General features: G+C 40.8%; 1 protein-coding gene across 1 annotated transcript; it reads left to right on the forward strand.

The window, feature by feature from the left end:
• Positions 1 to 14794: 14794 nt before the first annotated feature.
• On the forward strand, positions 14795 to 19222 carry LOC310931791 (vitelline membrane outer layer protein 1 homolog; the record flags this gene model as incomplete). Its single annotated transcript, XM_083895020.1, has 3 exons — positions 14795 to 15010; positions 16077 to 16189; positions 18916 to 19222. The coding sequence occupies 3 exons, from the start codon at positions 14795 to 14797 to the stop codon at positions 19220 to 19222; spliced, it is 636 nt and encodes a 211-aa protein (XP_083751146.1).
• Positions 19223 to 20253: the final 1031 nt, after the last annotated feature.

Genomic DNA, 20253 nt, shown 5'->3' on the forward strand with positions numbered 1-20253 from the left:
TATTAACTCAGGGACTTGGGCTGGCCCAGGAAACGACACACCCTGAGACTGTAGTGAGCTGAATCCGTAGACACCACAGTAAAAAAAAAGACAAAAAAGAAGAGTAAAAGAAAACAAACAAAAAACACTAAAATGTTTTGAATGTGGGACTGAGGGATGTGAAACAAAGTCTCTGTGACTCGATCTAGAACCCAAACACTAAATGCCTTGTTTCTCCCCCTCTTCCGCGACTTTGTAAATACTTGTACAAATTTATGTTTCTTTTATAAAGAAGAATTTTATGGCGATCCCTAAAGAGGGAAGTGGAGTAATATAAAAAAAATGGATGTGGAAAGACGGGGCTGTACTCTTTTTACACTGCGTCCTCTGTGGTGACGGAGTGAGTGGAAGAGTCTTTATTTATTTGCTTTCTTCACCCCACATTTCCTCAGATGTTACTGGGATTAGAAAACCAGCAACTTTTTTGGTGAAAATCTTAAAAAAAAAGAAGCATAAACCCGGCCTTGTGTTGCTCTTAACTCTTAGACCAACTCTTGATAGACTCAGCCTTAATTATCCAGATTGTCACTTACTGTTTTTGGAATGTTTTAGGAAAAGTTACGGGATCGTTAAGGAGCTCGGAAATGCAACCCCATGTTCGGGTTTTTTTTTAAGTTCTGAAAGATGTTCCGTTTGCAGATGTTTCAGCCTGTTTAACAAGAAAACACGTAGGATTTAATAATAATAATACAGTATAGAATTCTCTTTTACTGTAATTGCAAAAGTTTGCACTTAAGTTACTGAATCTTTTTGTAGAGATTTCTATGGCGTCAACGTTCGTCCGCAACCTTGTCGGCCATTTTAAGACTGACTGGTTCTGACTGGAAGTACTGCGTCTGCAGTATTTGTTCTTTTCTTTCTTTCTTTATTTTTACGTGGCATCAAACACCAAGTATTGCATCGGTCTCTGAGGGGCTGAATGTTGATAAGGTTGTTTCTCGACTCCCCCTTCACATGAATCTCCTCAAGCAGTGGAAGCACTGCTTTGTCCATGGATCTGTAGCACTTGAGAAAGGTATTTAAATTAATAAATTAAAGTAAAATCCATTGGCTGCTCCGCACTTAGCAGAATCTGACTGATTGGAGAAAGGTTTTCCCCTCATAGTTCACACAGTTACAGCTCTTGTTGAATGTCCAGTGGAAGAAGATATGCTTGTATATACTTCAACTGTATTTGCTGTATGTTGCTCAAACTATTGTATTTCTGCCGTTCAGTCACTTTGACTTCCCTTGTTTTCAGTTGTGTTTTTTTTTTTATATGCTGTCATTTGTCATTCCAGTGAACTTAGTTTTAGTTGTTTCCTGATGAGCGTTCACATCAGCATCGCTGCTTCTCAGACGTGATTTAAAAAAAGAACAACAACAAAACCAACCTTTTATTTCACACAACTATGTTTATTAAAATATTCACTTCTGTACTTTGACTTTGTGGTTATCATGAGTTTTCTGTCCTAGAACTCGGCATGGTGGTGTAGTGGAGCACTGTTTGGCTTCTGGGTTCTCCGCTTTCCTCCCATAGTCCAAGAACATGCAGAGGTTAATTGGACTACTGCTATAAAGCAGTATTATCTGTACCGTCACGTCCATTGTGGGCCATATTCAGCACCCAGGTTATCTCCCAACCCGTATAAATGCAGATTTCTTATATGGGTCGCAAGGCATGCGTTGGGCAACAACATGCACCTGTGGTGTGAATGTACCCTAAAACAAACATGAAAAGTTTCTAAAATGTGCTTTTTACATTGGTAAAACAAAATTCTGGGCTGTGATGGAAAGATGCTGGTGGTTAAAAAACACTCCCTATTACAATCGGTTCAATTGTCGGTCAATATTTGTTCGATTGCATAAAGATCTGTTAACGCCGAAGGGCATAGCACATGGTTTTTTAACATTTCCTCAAACTGTTACTGTTCAACTCTCCTTTTAATGTGGCACCATTTTTGTGAAATGTAAGACACCATCTTTGCTGAATGGTCTATACCATTGGTTCTCAAAGTGCGGCCCGGGGGCCAATGGCGGCCCGCAGAAACATTTCTGGCGGCCCGCAATGAATTACAGTTAATAGTTTTAATCCAGGAGCGACTAAGCTTGTTAAATGTTTATTGGACATTACTGGATACAGACCAATAAGTGTAAACAAAAATACTGGGTATTTACCTGGTTTCTATATGGTGAATTTTAGTGTATTATTGGGTTATAAGCTGGTAATAAGCAGGTAGCTACAGCCCCCAATTACTAGCTATTTACCCAGTAAATATATGGTAACAGAAATGTGTTACTTGGTATTAACCTGTAATTAGAAGGTAAGAACAATGCCCAAAATACTGGGTAATTACCCAGTAAATTATAAATGGTAATTATATTAATGCTTATATTACTTAACGCTAAATTGTAGAACTGCAATCTGGTCATTAAAATTATAACAAATGGGATTTCTTTCTGTTTTTTTTTTCTTTTTTGTCCTTTGGCGGCCCTCAGTCCAATGTTGGGTTCCTTAATTGGCCCTCAGGTATCAAAACTTTGAGAACCCCTGGTCTATACCATTTATTATTTATTAGGGCCACGAACGGCAGGGGCAGAAATGGCCAAACTGGAGATCTACCGAATTTCCCGAAACTTGGTGGGAAGATGTTATAGACCAAGACGAACAAAAAAGTCGACGGTAGCCATGGCCAGAGCGGCAGCTTGTGAACAGGCAAGGCAGGCAACTGCTTGGGGCCCCGAGCCGATAGGGGGCCCCGACACTCGGAGCCTGAGGGCTGTTTTTACTGAAATGTGCAGTGACCAGCCGCCTCCCCGCCCCCCTTAAAAAACAATGGGCGATTTGCAATGACATTTCAGTAGGGAACCTCCCTAAAGGGGCCCCACCTCACTTTAGCCTCTGTGAAGTTATCATTCTGCAAGTTGGAAAATGAAGAGGATTATTTGCAGTGTAATGCATATCTTTTTTACTCAGTTTATATATGTTTTTTTCAGTTATTTACAGTATTTTATTGTTCTTTACATTTATATTGTTTTATAATGTGGGTTCTTTACAGTGTAATGTATTTTTTTTTTATATAGTTTTTTAAAAGCTATTTACAGTATTTTATTGTTGTCTTTACATTTATATTTTCACATACTTTTTAATTACAATGTTTTTCCACGTTATTTTATTCATTTTGAAAAAAAATTTTTTTGAAGTCATACATTTTTTGTTGGCGTCAGATTATTTGTAACATAATGGTGATGAACACTGGTTGGAAGGGCCTCTGGGAATTTTTGCCTAGGGCCCTTACAGACTATAGAAACACCTCTGACATGGCCTCAACTCAACAGGAAGTTGACCATTTGGCCTGCATCCTACGTAAATGAGCTAACATGAGTGCGTTTTGCGGTACCAACATTGAAAAAAAGCGTCAATTTGTACGAACATGAAAAGTTGTCAAAAATGGCGTGCCCACAGTTACCCTCTGCATTTTGACCATTCGCCACCACGAAACAGGAAGTGCCCCAAAACTTGGTGGAAAGACGTTGTAGACCAAGACGAACAAAAAAGTTGACGGTAACCATGGCCTCAACTCAACAGGAAGTCGGTCATTTTGAATTTTGATCTAATTTTGGTCTATTTTGGCCATTTGCACCCAACATAAATGAGCGAGACACAACAGGTGAGAAGTTATCGAAATGTTCTGTGGATTCAAAAGTGAGGTCAAGGATCTCCCCTGACTTAGGTGGGGGTATAAGGGTAATTTTTGTATTTTCTTGCAACGAAATCTGATATTTCTTGTGTTTTTGCTCCTCACTTTGATACATGAGTATGAATATGTGAATAATTGACACCCCTGTGTGATTGCTGCTTTGGTCCACTAGGTGGCAGCAGGCAGTCATGTTGAAATCACCCTGTTTTCAATGTGGACACTTGTGTTGTGACTGAATTACAGGCCATGATTGGCTTGTTGTTGTTGTTGTTGTCATTTCCCGTCAGATCATAAGAGCAGCAGTGACGAGTGGGCGGGGCAAACTGCACCTGCACAGCTTTTATTGCACTACCTGAAATTCAACATGGCAAAGAATCTGTTCCTGCTTCTGCTGCTTATTAATATTCCAACATGCAGTCGAGGTACGTTTTCACACACGTATGTAATTCCTGATTGTCAGGAGGCCGTTAAAGAGTTTTTCCTTCACATTAACATGTGAAACCAGAATGTATCGCTATAATAAGGATTTTTTTTAATGTAGTAGAGACTCCTCGTACTTTAAAACCCTGTGATGGATTTACAAAGCTCAATTATCTTTAACTGCAGGTTGTTATGGAGCCAAAACACTACAGCCAACATTTTAGCAGCAGCAGCTTGTTTACTACCTAGTGTTCAAAATGTTTATTTGCCCTTTCTGCACAGACAGTCTGGGGATTCTTGTGCAGGAGTCGGTGAATTAAAAGGCTGAAAAATACCCAAAAGGCAGATAAATATCAACAAAAATAGGCTTGGCCTAAATAGTATTTAGGCAAAGAAATATCATGTATATGATAAAACATGACTCTGATCAATTATCAAGACAATTAGATCAAATATTTCCATGTATGTTGACGTTTATGTCATAAACCTGTGGAAAAGAATGATTTTTAAACTTTAAAATCATAAAACATCCACATGATCATCGCAAAATTAGAAATAAATATTATACTTAAATCTTAATAATAAAGCAGGACAAACTCTTGGTTCGTTTTTATAACCTTTCACAGCTTACCTGCAGTACCTTAAGAGGCCACTAGGGGACATCGTGGCGCACACTTTAGTAATCGCTGCTTTGCACATTTTAAAAAGGTAAAACTCTTCGTTAAAAGGGGACAAAAGAGACACAACAGACGATTAAAACACAGATGCCAACAGCTGTAAAACAGCGCCACCTATTGACAAGACAAATAATGAGAATGTACAATGCTGTGTCTCATTGCGAACTCACGCCGTTTGTCTTCCCCGCAGGCAAACACCTGCTTCGCTTCTTGGTCTTCTGTCAAAGGGACGAGTCGGGAGACGGTCAGTACGATATCGAGTACGACGGCGATCAGCTCCTCCACGTGGATCCCGTTAACTACACGATAATCCCGCGCCTGCCGGAGTTTTCCGAGCAGTGGACCCCTGATCCTGGACTGCGAGGAGAAGCGTACTTGGACCTGGGCACCTGCAAGTACAATCTTCGCGTGATCGCGCAGTGGAAAGATCGCCCTCCAGAGGTCATAGGTGATAAATGTCAGATGATTAAAGATGAAATTAGTAAATTCTAGTGTCAAACTCCTTTATTATTACAAACTCTGTTGTCAAACCGATAAATTTAGCCAGACCAGATGCAGACAATTGGTGCGCAAAAAGATAATATGTAATAAAATGTACTTGAGCAGGAACCAGCTAATTAAATAATAGTTAGGTCATAACGCACAACTCAAAGTGAATAAAAAAACACAGTATTAGCTGTAACTATTGAGAATTAAACAAATAAAGGTGTGTAAAAAGTCCATACAGACAACATTGTAGGAATCTTTGACAACAGTATGTCATTTTTGAAGGAAATGACATTGCGATAATTACCGTCACTCTTAAGAATATTTATTTCATCATCTTTCCTCAGCTCAAACTAAATCACAGCCGCTACACCCCTCCCTCAGTGTAATGTGTGAGATTAAACGGTGTTATTAAACACGAGTTAATTAGATGAGTGTGTGTGTGTGTGTGTGTGTGTGTGTGTGTGTGTGTGTGTGTGTGTGTGTGTGTGTGTGTGTGTGTGTTGTGAAGAGAAAAATGGATACAAAGACCTTCCTGTGAGCAGTGATTAACCTCCCTGGGTGTGTAATCGTGCTTCTTTTACTGTCAGGGCAGGTTCAGGTGTGTTTTTCATGTTTATTGTGCGCCGCTCTGCTCTGGAGTTTTTCGCTAATTAGCAGGCGCTACATGATACAGGATGAATGTGCGTCTCTGAAACAGGGCTGCAACTATGGAATATATTTGTCATCGATTAGGTATCGATAGGCCATCAGTAGAATACTCGATGACAAAAAGATTTGATAGCTGCAGCCCTAGTAAGCTACATTAAATCAGCTAACATCAATGTTTACGTTAGTGTGTGCCGGAGGCGTTAGCAACGGGATGCTTTGGGCTCAGATGCTGAATCATTGAGGACATGCTGTTGACCTTGTTGGCTTCTTGTTTAAGCATGAAATGGTCCCACACTTTGGACATTTTCTGACTTTTTACGGGCTGTTTCACTCTCCGTCACGCTAGCTGAAATCTAAATCCTCGAGGCAGAGTTTTTGCCTCGAGGATTTTTTGTAATGGAGTTACTCATATCACTGGAGTAATCGTCGCAGCCCTGCTCTGAAACGCTTCCTCTGATTCACACGTGTCTCTCTGTTCACGAGACGCTCCATAAACGCTGTAACGACCTCAACCCTCCACTCTTTCGTCCACAGACACTCCGACCTCTGTGATCTACCCAAAGCAGCACGTTGAGCTCGGGGTTCCCAACGTGCTCATCTGCTTTGTCGACAAATTCCACCCGCCTGAAGTCATGATCTCGTGGACCAGGAATGGAGAGCTTGTGGACGAAGGCGAGGTCGGAGGGCGTCAGTACTACTCCAACAGCGACTTCGGCTTCCGTACTGCCGCCTACCTGAACTTCACTCCAGAGGCGTACGACATCTACTCCTGCAGCGTGGACCACGTCAGCCTGCAGGCGCCTCTCACCAAGTTCTGGGGTACGTCGTTATTACCCCTGCTACGGGTGTTTATCAGAGGTTAGCAGAGCATACACCCTACCATTCAGGTTTGGGATCACCTATACAATGTTTTTGTTTTCCATTAAAAGTCAAACTGTTATTCATCAAAATAGTTGCAAAATGAATAGAAATATAATTGTCAAGACATAATGAGTTTGCTTTTGTCAAAGAAGCAGCAGAATTGTTTTCAGCTGTGTTAACATCATTGCACAAGGATTTCAAATGAGATAAACTTGTCTTTTGTCAGGTCATTTAAAGGTATAGGTTCTTATTTTTATGCTGATGAACAGTAGCCGCAAAACATAAAACCACACTCAGGACTAAGGAGTATCTTTAAGGTCTGTACGGAGAAAAGGACGAGGATTTTGCCCACGAGCTCTGCACTTGAGTTTCTCGTTAAGTATGAAATGTCCAGGGGCCTGTTTCACAAAGCAGGTTTAGTGAAAACTCTGAGTCAGTTAACTCTGAAATGAGGGGAAACTCTGGTTTTTCGGTTTCAAAAAGCCAGTTCAGCTTAACTCTGAGTCAGTTACCCTGGCAACATACGCCGTGAACCTAACCTGCTCGCTGGCAGGTTTTCTTCAACAAACCTTGAGTTTCTCTCTGTCTCCGCCCTCTTTCAGACACACACGGTATTTGATTTCCTCAAGAACATCACCCTCCGCTTCACCGTTGTCATGGTGACTCGTCGAAACGGGGCTCCATTCATGCTGTCTTTTTAGACTTGTGGCGCACACGCTTAACTCGAGGTGAAACTACTCCGAGATGAACAAACTAACTCAAATCAGCTGTTGTGAAACCGAAAACTCAGAGTTTCCTATCTCAGAGTAGATCAACTCAGAGTTCAGGGTTAGACTCAGAGTTTGTGAAACAGGCCCCTGGCCAGAACTCCTGTTCTTGTCACCTTTGAGGAAAAATACCAAATTATTCTTGCAGTGTGCACAGTCACTCTTATGACTTCTCAGGTAGCTTCACACACACACACACACACACACACACACACACACACACACACACACACACACACACACACACACACACACACACACACACACACACACACACACACACACACACACACACAGAGGCTGAAGTACATCCAAACACCCAGAACAGAGAGACGGCGTTGTGTGTGTGTGCTGTGATCCTGGGCCTGACGGGGATTGTCATTGGACTCTGGTTCATCAGGAAAGCCAACAAGTCCTGTCGGGCGTAACACGCATCAAAGCAAACGCCTGAATCTGGATGTCAGACGTGTGATTGTTATTTTTCTTTGCTTTTCCATGTTGGGAAGTGTGTTTTGTTCACTCTTACCCCACCAGAGCTGATGTGGTCGACTGCAACAAGCTAAAAACTACATTCCTACACAGATCAACTGTATTCTAAATGACATCCTCTGAAGCCAGGTGTTTTCTGATTCATTTGGGATGCAGAAATGATTATTATTAGAATCTCACAGGTTTAGCATAAATTGTGGAATTTATAACGTGTTTACTCAGGTGCTCAGTAAATGGTTTAGTAGCTCCCTGTGTTTTCATTTGCACATGAAGGGAAGTTGAAAATATCAGTTCCTCTTTGCATGCACACCTCAGACAAAACAGATCCTAAAATAAAAGTGATCACTTTCTAACATGCAAGTGCGTGGAGTCGAATGATTGATGCATTTTTTACACATGAAAGGCTGACAAAAACAGCTTTGCAGTGAAGTACTGTACTGTATCTGCAGGATTCATACTGTAACTGCTCAAATGACAGAGCAGAGAGAACAAATGCTGAGAGACCACGTTAGCTTAGAGAAGGTGGCGGTGGTTTGAGCGCCCGCCATCGCACGAAAACCCTGGACTCGACTGATCTCATCTTTGTTTCTTTTTATGCAAAGGACTGCTGCTGCGAGAGCTCCAATTGTAAACTTGATCAGGTTTGATCAAACCTGAAAGACCTGTTCATCAGAGCTCATGCCAGAACGTGAACTTCTCAAAGATGCACTGATACACTTTGTCGGCTTTTTCTGCCGTAACCAGCAAGTCTAATATTTACTCTGTAGTTTTGTTGAAATAACGATGGAACTTTATTTTCTGTACAGTCTCACCGTCACTGCTGTTCTATTGTTCACTGCACCAACAGGTACGTTTCCTCTTGTACTCTATTGTACACTATTTTTCACACTTACAACATGCTATATAGCTATTTTCACTGTGTTTCATCTTAATCTGGTTTATTTGTACCTCTGTAGATTAACCTATGCTTCCTAAGAGAAGCTGGTGATTTCCTAACAACATTTATTTTTGTAAGCTCTGATTAGCTAATCCTATTTTACTGCCCTGTGTTGTCCAGTGACAAATGTAGTTGGCTAGTGTTAGCTCTGATTGGCTAACGCTATTTTACTGCTCTGTGATGTCCAGTGACATATGTAGCTGGCCAGAATTAGCTCTGATTGGCTAGCTATTTGTTACTTCACAGGTCTCAAACTTCAAATGTGGCCCCCCAATCTATTTCCTGTGGCCCACCACTATAGTTCCACACCAAAAACAACATGTTTAGTTATAGTTATAGCCTCACTCTTCTTTAAGCTAAGTTTCACTTTGAGCCAAAAAGAGATGTATCTGTTATCGACCCGTTTGTTTATCCAGATCTACACAAATATTATTTCTTCCTTTCCTTATGCTCCACCCATCTACAAACATTCATGGACCGTTGAAAAATTTAATTTCTCTTTCTGTTACAGGTGTTACTCTTTCAGACGTGGACCAGATGATAAGCGACTGCGAGTATGGTGATGACATCGAAGACATGGTCTACTTTGTTAAGAACGTCGTCAACCAGAAGCTTGAGAACATGTACGACTCTCGGATTGGGAAATACGTCGGCTTTGATGAAAACGGCATAAGAAACGCTAAACATTACAACAACCAGGCCTGGAAAATGGCATTAAGACGAGCTGAAGTGGAGACTCTTTGCAGATACAACGCAAGACTGTTCAGAAGGAGTACGCTGGAAAGGCAAGGTGAGGTTCCCTGTTTTCTACTTTTGCAAAAGTGTGCTTAAGTTGCTCAATCTTTTGCTCTAATTGTCTGGACACTGAAGTGCCGCCGACAGTCCGGGTCCATCAGACCAAAGTGGCTGACTACGGAGAACGTACTGAAATCGAGTGCAGTGTTATGGGCTTCTACCCGCAAGACATGGAGGTGACTTGGCTGAGGGACGGGACGGAAATCACCACCGATGTGTCATTCACAGACGTCCTGGCCAACGAGGACTGGACCTTCCAGATGCACGCGTACCTGGAGCTGACGCCGAGGAGAGGGGAGCGTGTGACCTGTAGCGTGGACCACAGCAGCCTGACGGAGAGCCTGGAGGTGGACTGGGGTACGAAAAAAAACATTTACCACAGCTATCTATCTATAAAGCAGGTCTGTGTGTCTGTCTGTGACAGGCATATCTCGCTGACCGTTAGTTAGATTGCCCTAAGACTTTGGATATGGGTTTAGCATGGACCGATGGTGTGCATCCTTATTTTCTAAATTTTTGGAGGAATTTTAATCTTCAGTGATTTATCATGCTTTATCATGCACCAGGCAGGCAGTGGCTCATCAGCAGCAGCTGCGCTGTCTAGAGCAGGGAGGTGGGTGAGACATTTTCACACGGTTCAGCACAGAACATTGTGTTCTACTGAAACGACGAGGTGTCCATCCAACATAATACAAACACTGTGCAACCTCATTAGCACAATGCAAATGTTTTCATTTTCGATTAGCATTAGCGTAGCTAGATGTTGTGACGGTCGGCCTTATCATGCATTACCATAACTGAAAAATCTTCTTCAGCTCCGACTATAGGAATATATACTTCTTACTGCACTAGTCTCTCAAACTGAAGTTTGTAAAGCGCTCACTCCCCTGCACCAAAGTCCAAAGAGAAAATCAGCTATTTTACATCACAGCCTCACAGTTGTTGATCCACTGGCGCCTCCATCAGTAAGTTCAGACTTACTTATTCTGTGACTGGTGTTTTTACTCCTTTTGTTAAGATTTGCCAGAGTCATACAAACTAACCAAATAAGGCAGCAGTTGACGAGAAACCCTTGAGTTTCTGTGAGCTAAAAACGATGGTTTTCTCTATGGACTTTGGTGCAGGGGAGTGAGCGCTTTACAAACTTAATTTCCTAGTCAGAAAAAGCTCTTAGACATGTCCTTGAGATATCTTAGTTATAGCATTGAAACAATTCATCGATTATTAATCGATGAAACAATTCCTCAATTATTAATCGATTACTAAATGAAGCGTCAACTATTGTGATAATCGCTTAATGGGTTTGAAGAGTTTTTCATGATTAAAACAAGATTTCTGATTGTTTTAGCTTTTTAAATGTGAATATTTTACTTTGTTTCTTTGCTCCACATAACAAAGAAATCATTAAAACTGAAACATTTTGGTTTGTGGACAAAACAAGACTTTGGAGAACATCGTCATTTAAAGGTTTGACAAACACTTATAAACGTTTTTCTGACATTTTATGGACCAAACGATTAATCAAATGAGCACAGATTAAGATGACACTGTGAATGTTTTCTCTCTCGCAGACACGTTTGCACTGGACGCTAAATACCTGAAGGTGATGCTGGGCACCATCTTCTTCTTCGTTGGCTTCACCGTAGCTGTTGGCGGAGGAGTTTACTACTGGTGGAAACAAAGGTGGGCAGAGGGGCCAATAAGTGCACACAATTATCCTATATTCACGGAAATTGGTACACATGCCAATGACATTATGACCATGATCCAAACCCAACAGGAAGTACACTATCTTGGGTTGAACGGCCATTTTATGACGTTGTTTCCTTTGTTTTTCAGGTTTGACTTCAGCCCAGTTGGCCAACAAGAACAAACAGCGTCGTGTCTTTCGGGCTTGTAGTTTTTGGTGGGAATGCTTTGGAGCACGTGATCTGATGGAGAATATGACTTTGGAGAATGTGTTACAAACTACTTATTTACTTAAGCTACACAGGTGTTTCACAACAATCACAACTAAGTGCTTAACCCTAACCCGTAACCTAAACCCAATCTAACCCTAACCCTAAAACCAGTTTAAAGCCCTTTAAAGTTGTGGGGCATGGACGAAATGTCCCCACCCGGTTCAAATGTCCCCACAAAGATAGGCGTTTTTTGGACCTCACAAGACATAGATGCGAGTACACACTTTAGTGAGGACCAAAGCGGCTGAGTATCATCAGTATTTTGTCCAGAATATTAGCACAAACACCACTTGTTTAACAAACATGTAGAGAAGCGACATTTTTACCATTTTGGGTCAAAGTTTTAACGACAAACACAGAGCTGGTTCAGCTATGGGGCCGTTTCACAAAGCAGGTTTAACAAACTCTGAGTCTAACCCTGAACTCTGAGTTGATCTACTCTGAGATAGGAAACTCTGAGTTTTCGGTTTCAGAACAGCTGATTTGAGTTAGTTTGATCAACTCAGGGAAGTTCACCTCGAGTTAAGCTCGTGCACCACAAGTATAAAAAGACAATTTTTAGCATGTTTTTAGAAGGAAGTGTAACACCGCTGCAGCAGCAAAAGAGAGGGAGAACATTGTTGCTCAGGTCAATGCGTAAGTTTAAATGTCGTCCTTTGCACAATCACAATAATATTACAGCGGGAAACTGCTTGAGTTGTAGACTATTAATTTATTTATTTAGGTGTAATCCCGCGGGGGAGAAGCGCAGTTGGCAGCAGTTTAAGATGAAACATAAAAACATTGTTCAAACAGGTAAGACCTCGGTATAATCTCATGGGATTAACCTCATTTTGATCATGTTTTACATAAAGTAAATATGAAGTGGCTGTTTGACTGTACAGTTGTTTTATCCCCAACATAATGCTGTTTTCACACACATAAATTACTTCTCATTTATATCATGTTCAAGTGCTCTGCATCTCCGACGTTTTATAAAAAAACATTTTGCAAAAAAACGCAGCTCAACACACAATTTCTGCTGGGATGTGAGAGCATGACAACGGTTGGTAATTTTGGAAATGTAAGGACGGATTAGGTTGTGAATGTAAATGATTGGACTGTGACGTGAAACGGTATCGCTCAAAAAGAGAAGTGTAAGGAAATGCAAGAACATCTATGCGCGGTCTGATAATCATCTCCTGACGAATATTTAATTCTCTGCGCAGTAATGCTGCTCCTTTATCCACAGGATCATTGTCAAAAGCACATGCCAGTCGCCACCTAATATAACTTCTAATGTAGACGCAGAACAGACGCAGAACTATACTACGCCACAACTCTGCTGACTGAATGAATGAGTAAATCAAATACCGTGTGTGTCTGAAAGAGGGCGGAGACAGAGAGAAACTCAAGGTTTGTTGAGAAAAACCTGGTCCCGACCAGGTTAGTTTCAAAGAGCATGCTTACCATAATAATAATAATAATAATAATAATAATAATAATAATAACATAATCAGTTTTATTTCCTTTGTAGATTGTGTATTATTTCATTTTCACGCCCTGACGTGTTCAGCCCTAAATAAAAAGTCCTTCAGTCAGTTTTTTAATGACGTAAACTGTGGGAACATGAAAAGCTGTTACTGTGTAACTGACCTCTTTTATCATTTTAGTCAACGGAGGATTCAAAGGTCACGGTGTCCTTCAAAAACTCACAATATTATAGAGAGGAAAAGACCCAGTATGCAATACTTGAGCGCATTAAGGGGATTATAATCTGGTTACTTTTATGTTTTATGAAACATGACAACTTGATGGAGTACTTATTTACTATTTATTAACTAATGAATTAGTTCTTCAAATATGATCCTGGTTTGACCATGAGCCTCAAAGGATGATTCAACTTTCTGTGAGATAATAAAATTCTTATGTATTAAAGAAGGAACAGAATCTGACACAAACCCCTACCTCAAAGTTTATGCAAACATTTACTTGTATACTTAATTTTATCTTCTATGTCTATGTTTATGTTTGTATAATTTAACTTAGGTTATTTTCCACCTTATCCATGCTGCTTATGTAAAGTTTGTTTGTTGTTTGATTGTTTGGGTGGTTTGTTTGATTGTTTGTTTCTTTGGGCGGTTGGTTGATTGGTTGATTGGTTGTAGCTTGTTTGGGTGGTTGGTTTTCTACCACAGTACACATATGAACAGTCAACAATAAGAGTTTTGTGGTCAATCCTTTGACTTTTTCAGTGCTTGAAAACTGCCAGTCACGTGCAGGTGAGTGAATGACACAGTACCCGTTGACATTGAGCAGATACAAACATCATTTTATAAGAGTTGCTTTTTAAATGCAGTATACCTTAAAAGAAACGCTCCCAACTCTAACGTCAGACCAAACCAAAATGAATCAAAACGACCAGTTATTTAATTCAACTGTCTTGATTATTCTACCTGTTCACAAGAGAAAATAGACGTGAAACATAAAGTTACTTAACCAGTCAAAGAAAGGCTAGCTGTGCGTCACATTTGGGCTTGGAGAACTCTCGGCCAGACCCGTATTAACCCCGGGTTTATCTCTCTCCTTGTGAAGAGTTTTTAGCCCAAAAATTCCAGACTCGCTGTCATACTGTATTTCATGTCGCACTGAACGGATTTACTTTAGAAATGTTGATCTGTGACATGGTGGATAATGTTTCTCGTGTTTTGCCAAAAAGTATGAGAGCAGTATTTGTCCTGGTTAGTATTTTTTTCTTGTACAATCTGTTTTCAATCTGTACAATATTATTGGAGAAAAATTGACTTCAGAACATTTGCTGCTAATCATGTTCTGTGGACGAGAACTCAAAGTGACGCATGGAGATGGATTTTATGTCTCAGAGACCCAGTGAGGAAAAGTGAGAAAAACCCTTTTCTATATTAAACACCAGGTGGTGATTCCCACAGCAGTCAATGATTCACGCTGATACCGGCATTGGAGACGATATAAAAGCTCCGCGTCTGGACTCACGGCCGTACTTGTTGCTAGCTCGGCAGGCGACACTCTCATTATGACAAGTCTTTTCGTGGCCATGGCCGTGCTGGCCGTGTTGTCCGGTGGGTTGTGCGAGGACAGCGTGGCGACTCCTCTGCAGAGAGCTGGTACGGCCTTCAACAGCAGAGAGCACAGGTCTATGCTCTTTGTCAACAATGGAGAGAAGTTTGGAAACTGGACGTGGCCAGAGATGTGTCCCGAAAACTTCTTTGCTGTCGGATTCAGTATCAGGGTAAAGACACTGACCTCTTCCAGCCAATATAGACATACTCGGGTCAATATAGACCTAGTCAGGCCAGAGAAATACACCAGAATGTCTTTCTTAACAGATTTGTCCAAAATTAAAGCTGTGGTGCATAACTTTTACTGCACACACAGGAAGTTATTTGTTTGATTATGTTGAGACTTCGTCTCTCAATTGGACAACTGTCCTTGCGCCAGTATAAACCACAAGGTGGCGACGTGTGTCCCCTTTCAGCGTTCCAAGTCTATTTAACTTATTTATACTTGATCTCTTGATATTTTCCTCTAACATTGACTTTATTACTTTACATTTCCCATTATCGTTATAGTGCATATTCTCTCTTGTCGCAGTGGCGTCTCATCCCGTGGATAAAATAAGAAACAGATGACGTGTGCAGCTTCCTGTTCTCTGTGTAGATTCATACAGGCATAATTCAGTTCAGACATAAAAGGGCTTGCAAACAAAGACGCAGAATTCCGTATGGAGCTAGTTGAAAGCACAAATCTGCATGAAAATAGATTTTGGTTCGGTGTATTTGTTCCTTCTTGTCTCTCTGGCTGTGAAAAAAACACACGCCTTGATTGCAATGAAATGAACAGAAGACACGATTCATTCTTTCAGTTCTCAGTGTGAGCTCAAAGCTCGGGAAGCATGAAGAAAAAAGACATTCCCTACTTCTGAAATAAACTCGAATTGACATGAAGTGAAGAGTAAGATTCATATTTAGACGAAGCCTCTATTGAATATGAGTTTTTGAGGACGAATTACAGTGACCAGAAACTATTTTTTAATATAAATATGAACTTGTTTTGAGACGTGTGGTGTTGGAAACTGAATCTGTCTTATACAATTTTTGGAGTAGAAACAAATTCTTTCCCCGTGTTTACCTCTGCATGCAGATTGCACAACACTTTTTCTCAGAACCAAGGAAATAAATAACCAACCTGCATTCCCTAGTGATTAGATAAAAAAACCCCAAAAAAAACCAACAACCCTGCTTTGACTTTAGCTTCTTTCTGCCTCTGCTTCTGGGAACTGTTCTCTGTTTCTTCAGGTGGAGTCAAACCAGTACGGTTCAGACGACACCGCCCTCAACGGGATCCGCCTCGTCTGCGCCAAGGACGAGGAACGAAGCTTCCTCTACTACGTTGAGTCTCACACTGGCTAGTAGGTAGACTCCCATTAAAGTCCTGAGTAAAGGCCGCAATAATGCCGTCATTAGTTATTTATAAGTGCTTTATTGATCAGCTGTAAGACATTAATAAATTCAATTGGATGTTTTTTTTCTTTCTTCATTTGTAACCTAGTTCTAGAATGTTGGCAATTGCCCAACTAACCTACCCACCTACAAATCAGTTAGTCAGTCTTCCTACCTGCTTACTTAACTACCTGCCAACCTGCCAACCTGCTTATCTGCCTGTCTGTCAGTCTACCTACCTACCTACCTAGACACCTGCAAATCAGTTAGTCAGTCTTTCTACCTGCATACTTACCTACCTGCTTGTCAGTCTACATACCTACCACAGTTAGTCAGTCTTTATACCTACCTACCTACCTACCTGCCTACCTACCTTCCTACCTACCTACCTACCTACCTACCTACCTACCTACCTACCTACCTACCTACCTACCTACCTACCTACCTACCTACCTACCTTCCTACCTTCCTTCCTACCTACCTACCTACCTACCTACCTACCTGCCTACCTACCTACCTACCTTCCTACCTACCTACCTACCTACCTACCTACCTACCTACCTACCTACCTACCTACCTACCTACCTAACTCCCTGATCAAACTTTACAGAAGCATGGATAAGGTGGAACAACATTTATTTTGCAATAGTAATTCTAGCCATTAGGGGGTGCCATACCACAGCTATCACACGTTAAAGTTTGTATTTTTATTGACAAAGGCGTTTGTATTGTTTTTACAAGAAATTCTTTAGGACATTTGGGCGATTTTATTCAAGAACAAACACAATTCCGTCCAAATGACAAGATTCTCTGATGCAAGTATTTCACTGTGGAACTGTAGGATTCATGGTAGCATGAAAATATACTTCTTATTATGTGACGTTGTTAAGCGCTGAATTAGATGCACATCTTTTTAATTTCATTTAATTTCACTGAGGACCAGACAAATAAATATTAGAGGAAAAGTATGACACAAATAAGACAGAGAAATATGTATAGAAATAAAGAAAATAGAGGACTCTACAAATATTGAATACATTTTATTAGCTATAATCAAATGTATGGCCTTTAATGTAACAACCAGGATATGAAGACACTTCCTTGTGTGGTGCATCAGCATGTGTTTTTTATTCTTCCACATGAGGTTTTTATTTGAAAGCAGAATATCGCAGTGAGCGAGGAATCAAATGTTGGACAGTAATGAACACATCAGAAATCATTTCCTTCACCCCGCTTGCGAGACGCTCTGCCACACTGAAAAGGTTTTTTATTGTCGATGTCGTTGAATATTCAGCTGTTTGCTGTTTGTGCTGCCAGATCACTTTTATGAAGGATCATCGATCTCACTGGGACCGAACCTGGCTGCGCTGTGTGTGTTGGTTAAATATGAATTTGATTAGAAATAAATGAGGTAGTTTGAAAGCAACGGGAAGCGGGAGATTGCCAGTTTCTCCGTGATGTTGAGACGAGAAAATAAAATATAGTTTCTGCCAGGATTGAATTTCAGAATTCAGATCATGCCACAATTTCTTCCCCCGACCAGAAAGACTAGACCAGATATATGTCCTGTGACCTGAACCTGACTCAGCTACAGGAAACTGAAGGGTTCTCTGACTGTCACGCAGGTCGTAGCCTTTATTTATGGTCACTAAATATATACTCTACATCCAGGAGGAAGAAACTTCCAACTCCATGTATAATGAAACTTCAGAAAATCAAATCTTCCTCATGACCTTTTTACATAACCTAACCATTGTGGTTTGTTTTGACTTGTCATGGAGGAAAAGGATGACTTACCTGTGTGCGAAATGAATCTATTATTATCAAAAACAGAGAAATAAATCAAAAACTAGGACTGTGCACAGTCATAAAAGGGCCCTCACGTTCCACCATGTTTTGCCATAGGGGGCGTTATAGAGCCCTGGTGAAAGTTTGTGCCCATAAACTTGTTCGGGTTGTTGACCGATCTGGATGAATCAACATAACTCTGATTCATCCAGAATACTCGATTAGGAGCAAAAGGCCAATACTGATTATAGACAAATGACAAAAATCAAATAGCATAATTTCAAAGAAAAATGAAGTATGAAGTATGAAGTTTCTTGGTGATCGGTCAATGTATGCCGAAGTTGTAGGGAAATTTCAGTTTTGTGGTAAATTTTCGCCAAACGTCCGATGTATCCCGTGGCCACACCCTTTTGAATCTGCAAAACCTTTCGATAACGGTTTTGTCTTTGATGTGTCTAGTTCTAGTAGTGATATATATATTTTTTAATGTGGATACGATGAACGCACTCTGACTAGTTTCCGAAGCGTCCCAATAGCTAAGATGGTCCCCCAAATTTAAAATGGCCGACTTTCTGTACAGATGAGGCTGTGGTCCCAATTTACTTTTTTGTTCATCTTGGGTTCTAACAAGTTCCCACAAAGTTTCGTTACATTTGGTGCAACTTCATTTTGGCTTGCTCCATCCACGTTTCCCCTTAGGGGGCACTAAAGAGCCCTGACCACTATGACAATTTCGCATTTTCGCCTAACCTAACCTCCATGCCAAGTTTCCACAGTTTTTAATGCACGTTAACCCCCTCAAAAATGACTGTTGTTGGACACCTCTACGTAATTAAAATAAACTCTCCTGAGATTATAATTCAAAATGTTATTTTCTGAAAGTCTTCACTCTCTCTCCTGTGTCCAGTTTCGGTGAATGGTCTCACCCTCAGTTCTGCCCCTCCGGCGTCCTCACCTCCTTCCAGATCCGCGTGGAGCCCCACCGCGGCCTCTTTGGGGACGACACGGCCGCCAACAACATCAAGTTCCGCTGCAGCTCCAACCCGACCCTGGAGGCCCCCGGCATGCAGTGGGGAGAGTACGGCTACTGGAGTGAGGACTGCACCGACGGAGGAATCTGTGGCATTGAAACCAAGATGGAGGAATATCAGTACGGCCTGGACGACTCCACGCTGAACGACGTGCGCATGCACTGCTGTAACAAGTCTCAGTAGGTCCAAAGGTGAGTTAAATAAAGACATGATGGTTCTCTTGCAGACATAGCTGTCATCTACCTACCTACCTACCTACCTACCTACCTACCTACCTACCTACCTACCTACCTACCTACCTACCTACCTACCTACCTACCTACCTACCTACCTACCTACCCACAGTTAGTTAGTCTACCTACCTACCTACCTACCTACCTACCTACCTACCTACCTACCTACCTACCTACCTACCTACCTACCTACCTACCTACCTACCTACCTACCTACCTACCTACCTACCTACCTACCTACCTACAGTTAGTCAGTCTCCTTACCTACCTACAGTAAGTTAGTCTTCCTTCCTACCTACCTACCTACAGTTAGTTAGTCTTCCTTCCTTCCTACCTACCTACAGTTAGTCAGTCTTCCTTCCTTCCTTCCTACCTACCTACCTACCTACAATGTTACGATCAAACGTCCGTTTTATGCAAAAATTGGCTCTCGTTGTGATTTATTTTGTGATTTGTGATGACGATATTTTTAAAAAATGGGTTCCCCACAAAATAACTGCCGATCTTTTCATGGTTTTATGGTTATTTTAACCGCCATAACTGGTTTTCACATTTGAAGAAACATTTGCAAAAAAGTGTGTATAGTTTGTATACACACTATTATATATACATATATTTGCTCTGTATGAATTTGTGATTTGTGTTTTGTCCGACAGCGACTGACTGACAAAGACTCCCTGAACTCAAAGACCACAAACAATAAAATTCACATTTAAACCTTAAATTCTCTCCGTCACGTTTTTTAACCACTCACTTTTCAAACATGCAACAAACATCCATTTGACCAAACTTTGAATTTTTGTTTTTATTTCATTAAACTTTTTTCATTTTTAGGTGAGTTCGTATTAATTTGTTTTTGGAGTGGGTTTGCTAGTTTTTATTTTCTTGTAAATGCTTAGTTTTAGTGCAGTTTTTATTATTCTTAGTGCTAGTTTTTAGTTTTTTAACTTTATTTCAATTCGTTATTTCTCGTTGACTATA

Source organism: Microchirus variegatus, assembly GCF_963457635.1.
Source record: "Microchirus variegatus genome assembly, chromosome: 1".
NCBI lineage: Eukaryota > Metazoa > Chordata > Actinopteri > Pleuronectiformes > Soleidae > Microchirus > Microchirus variegatus.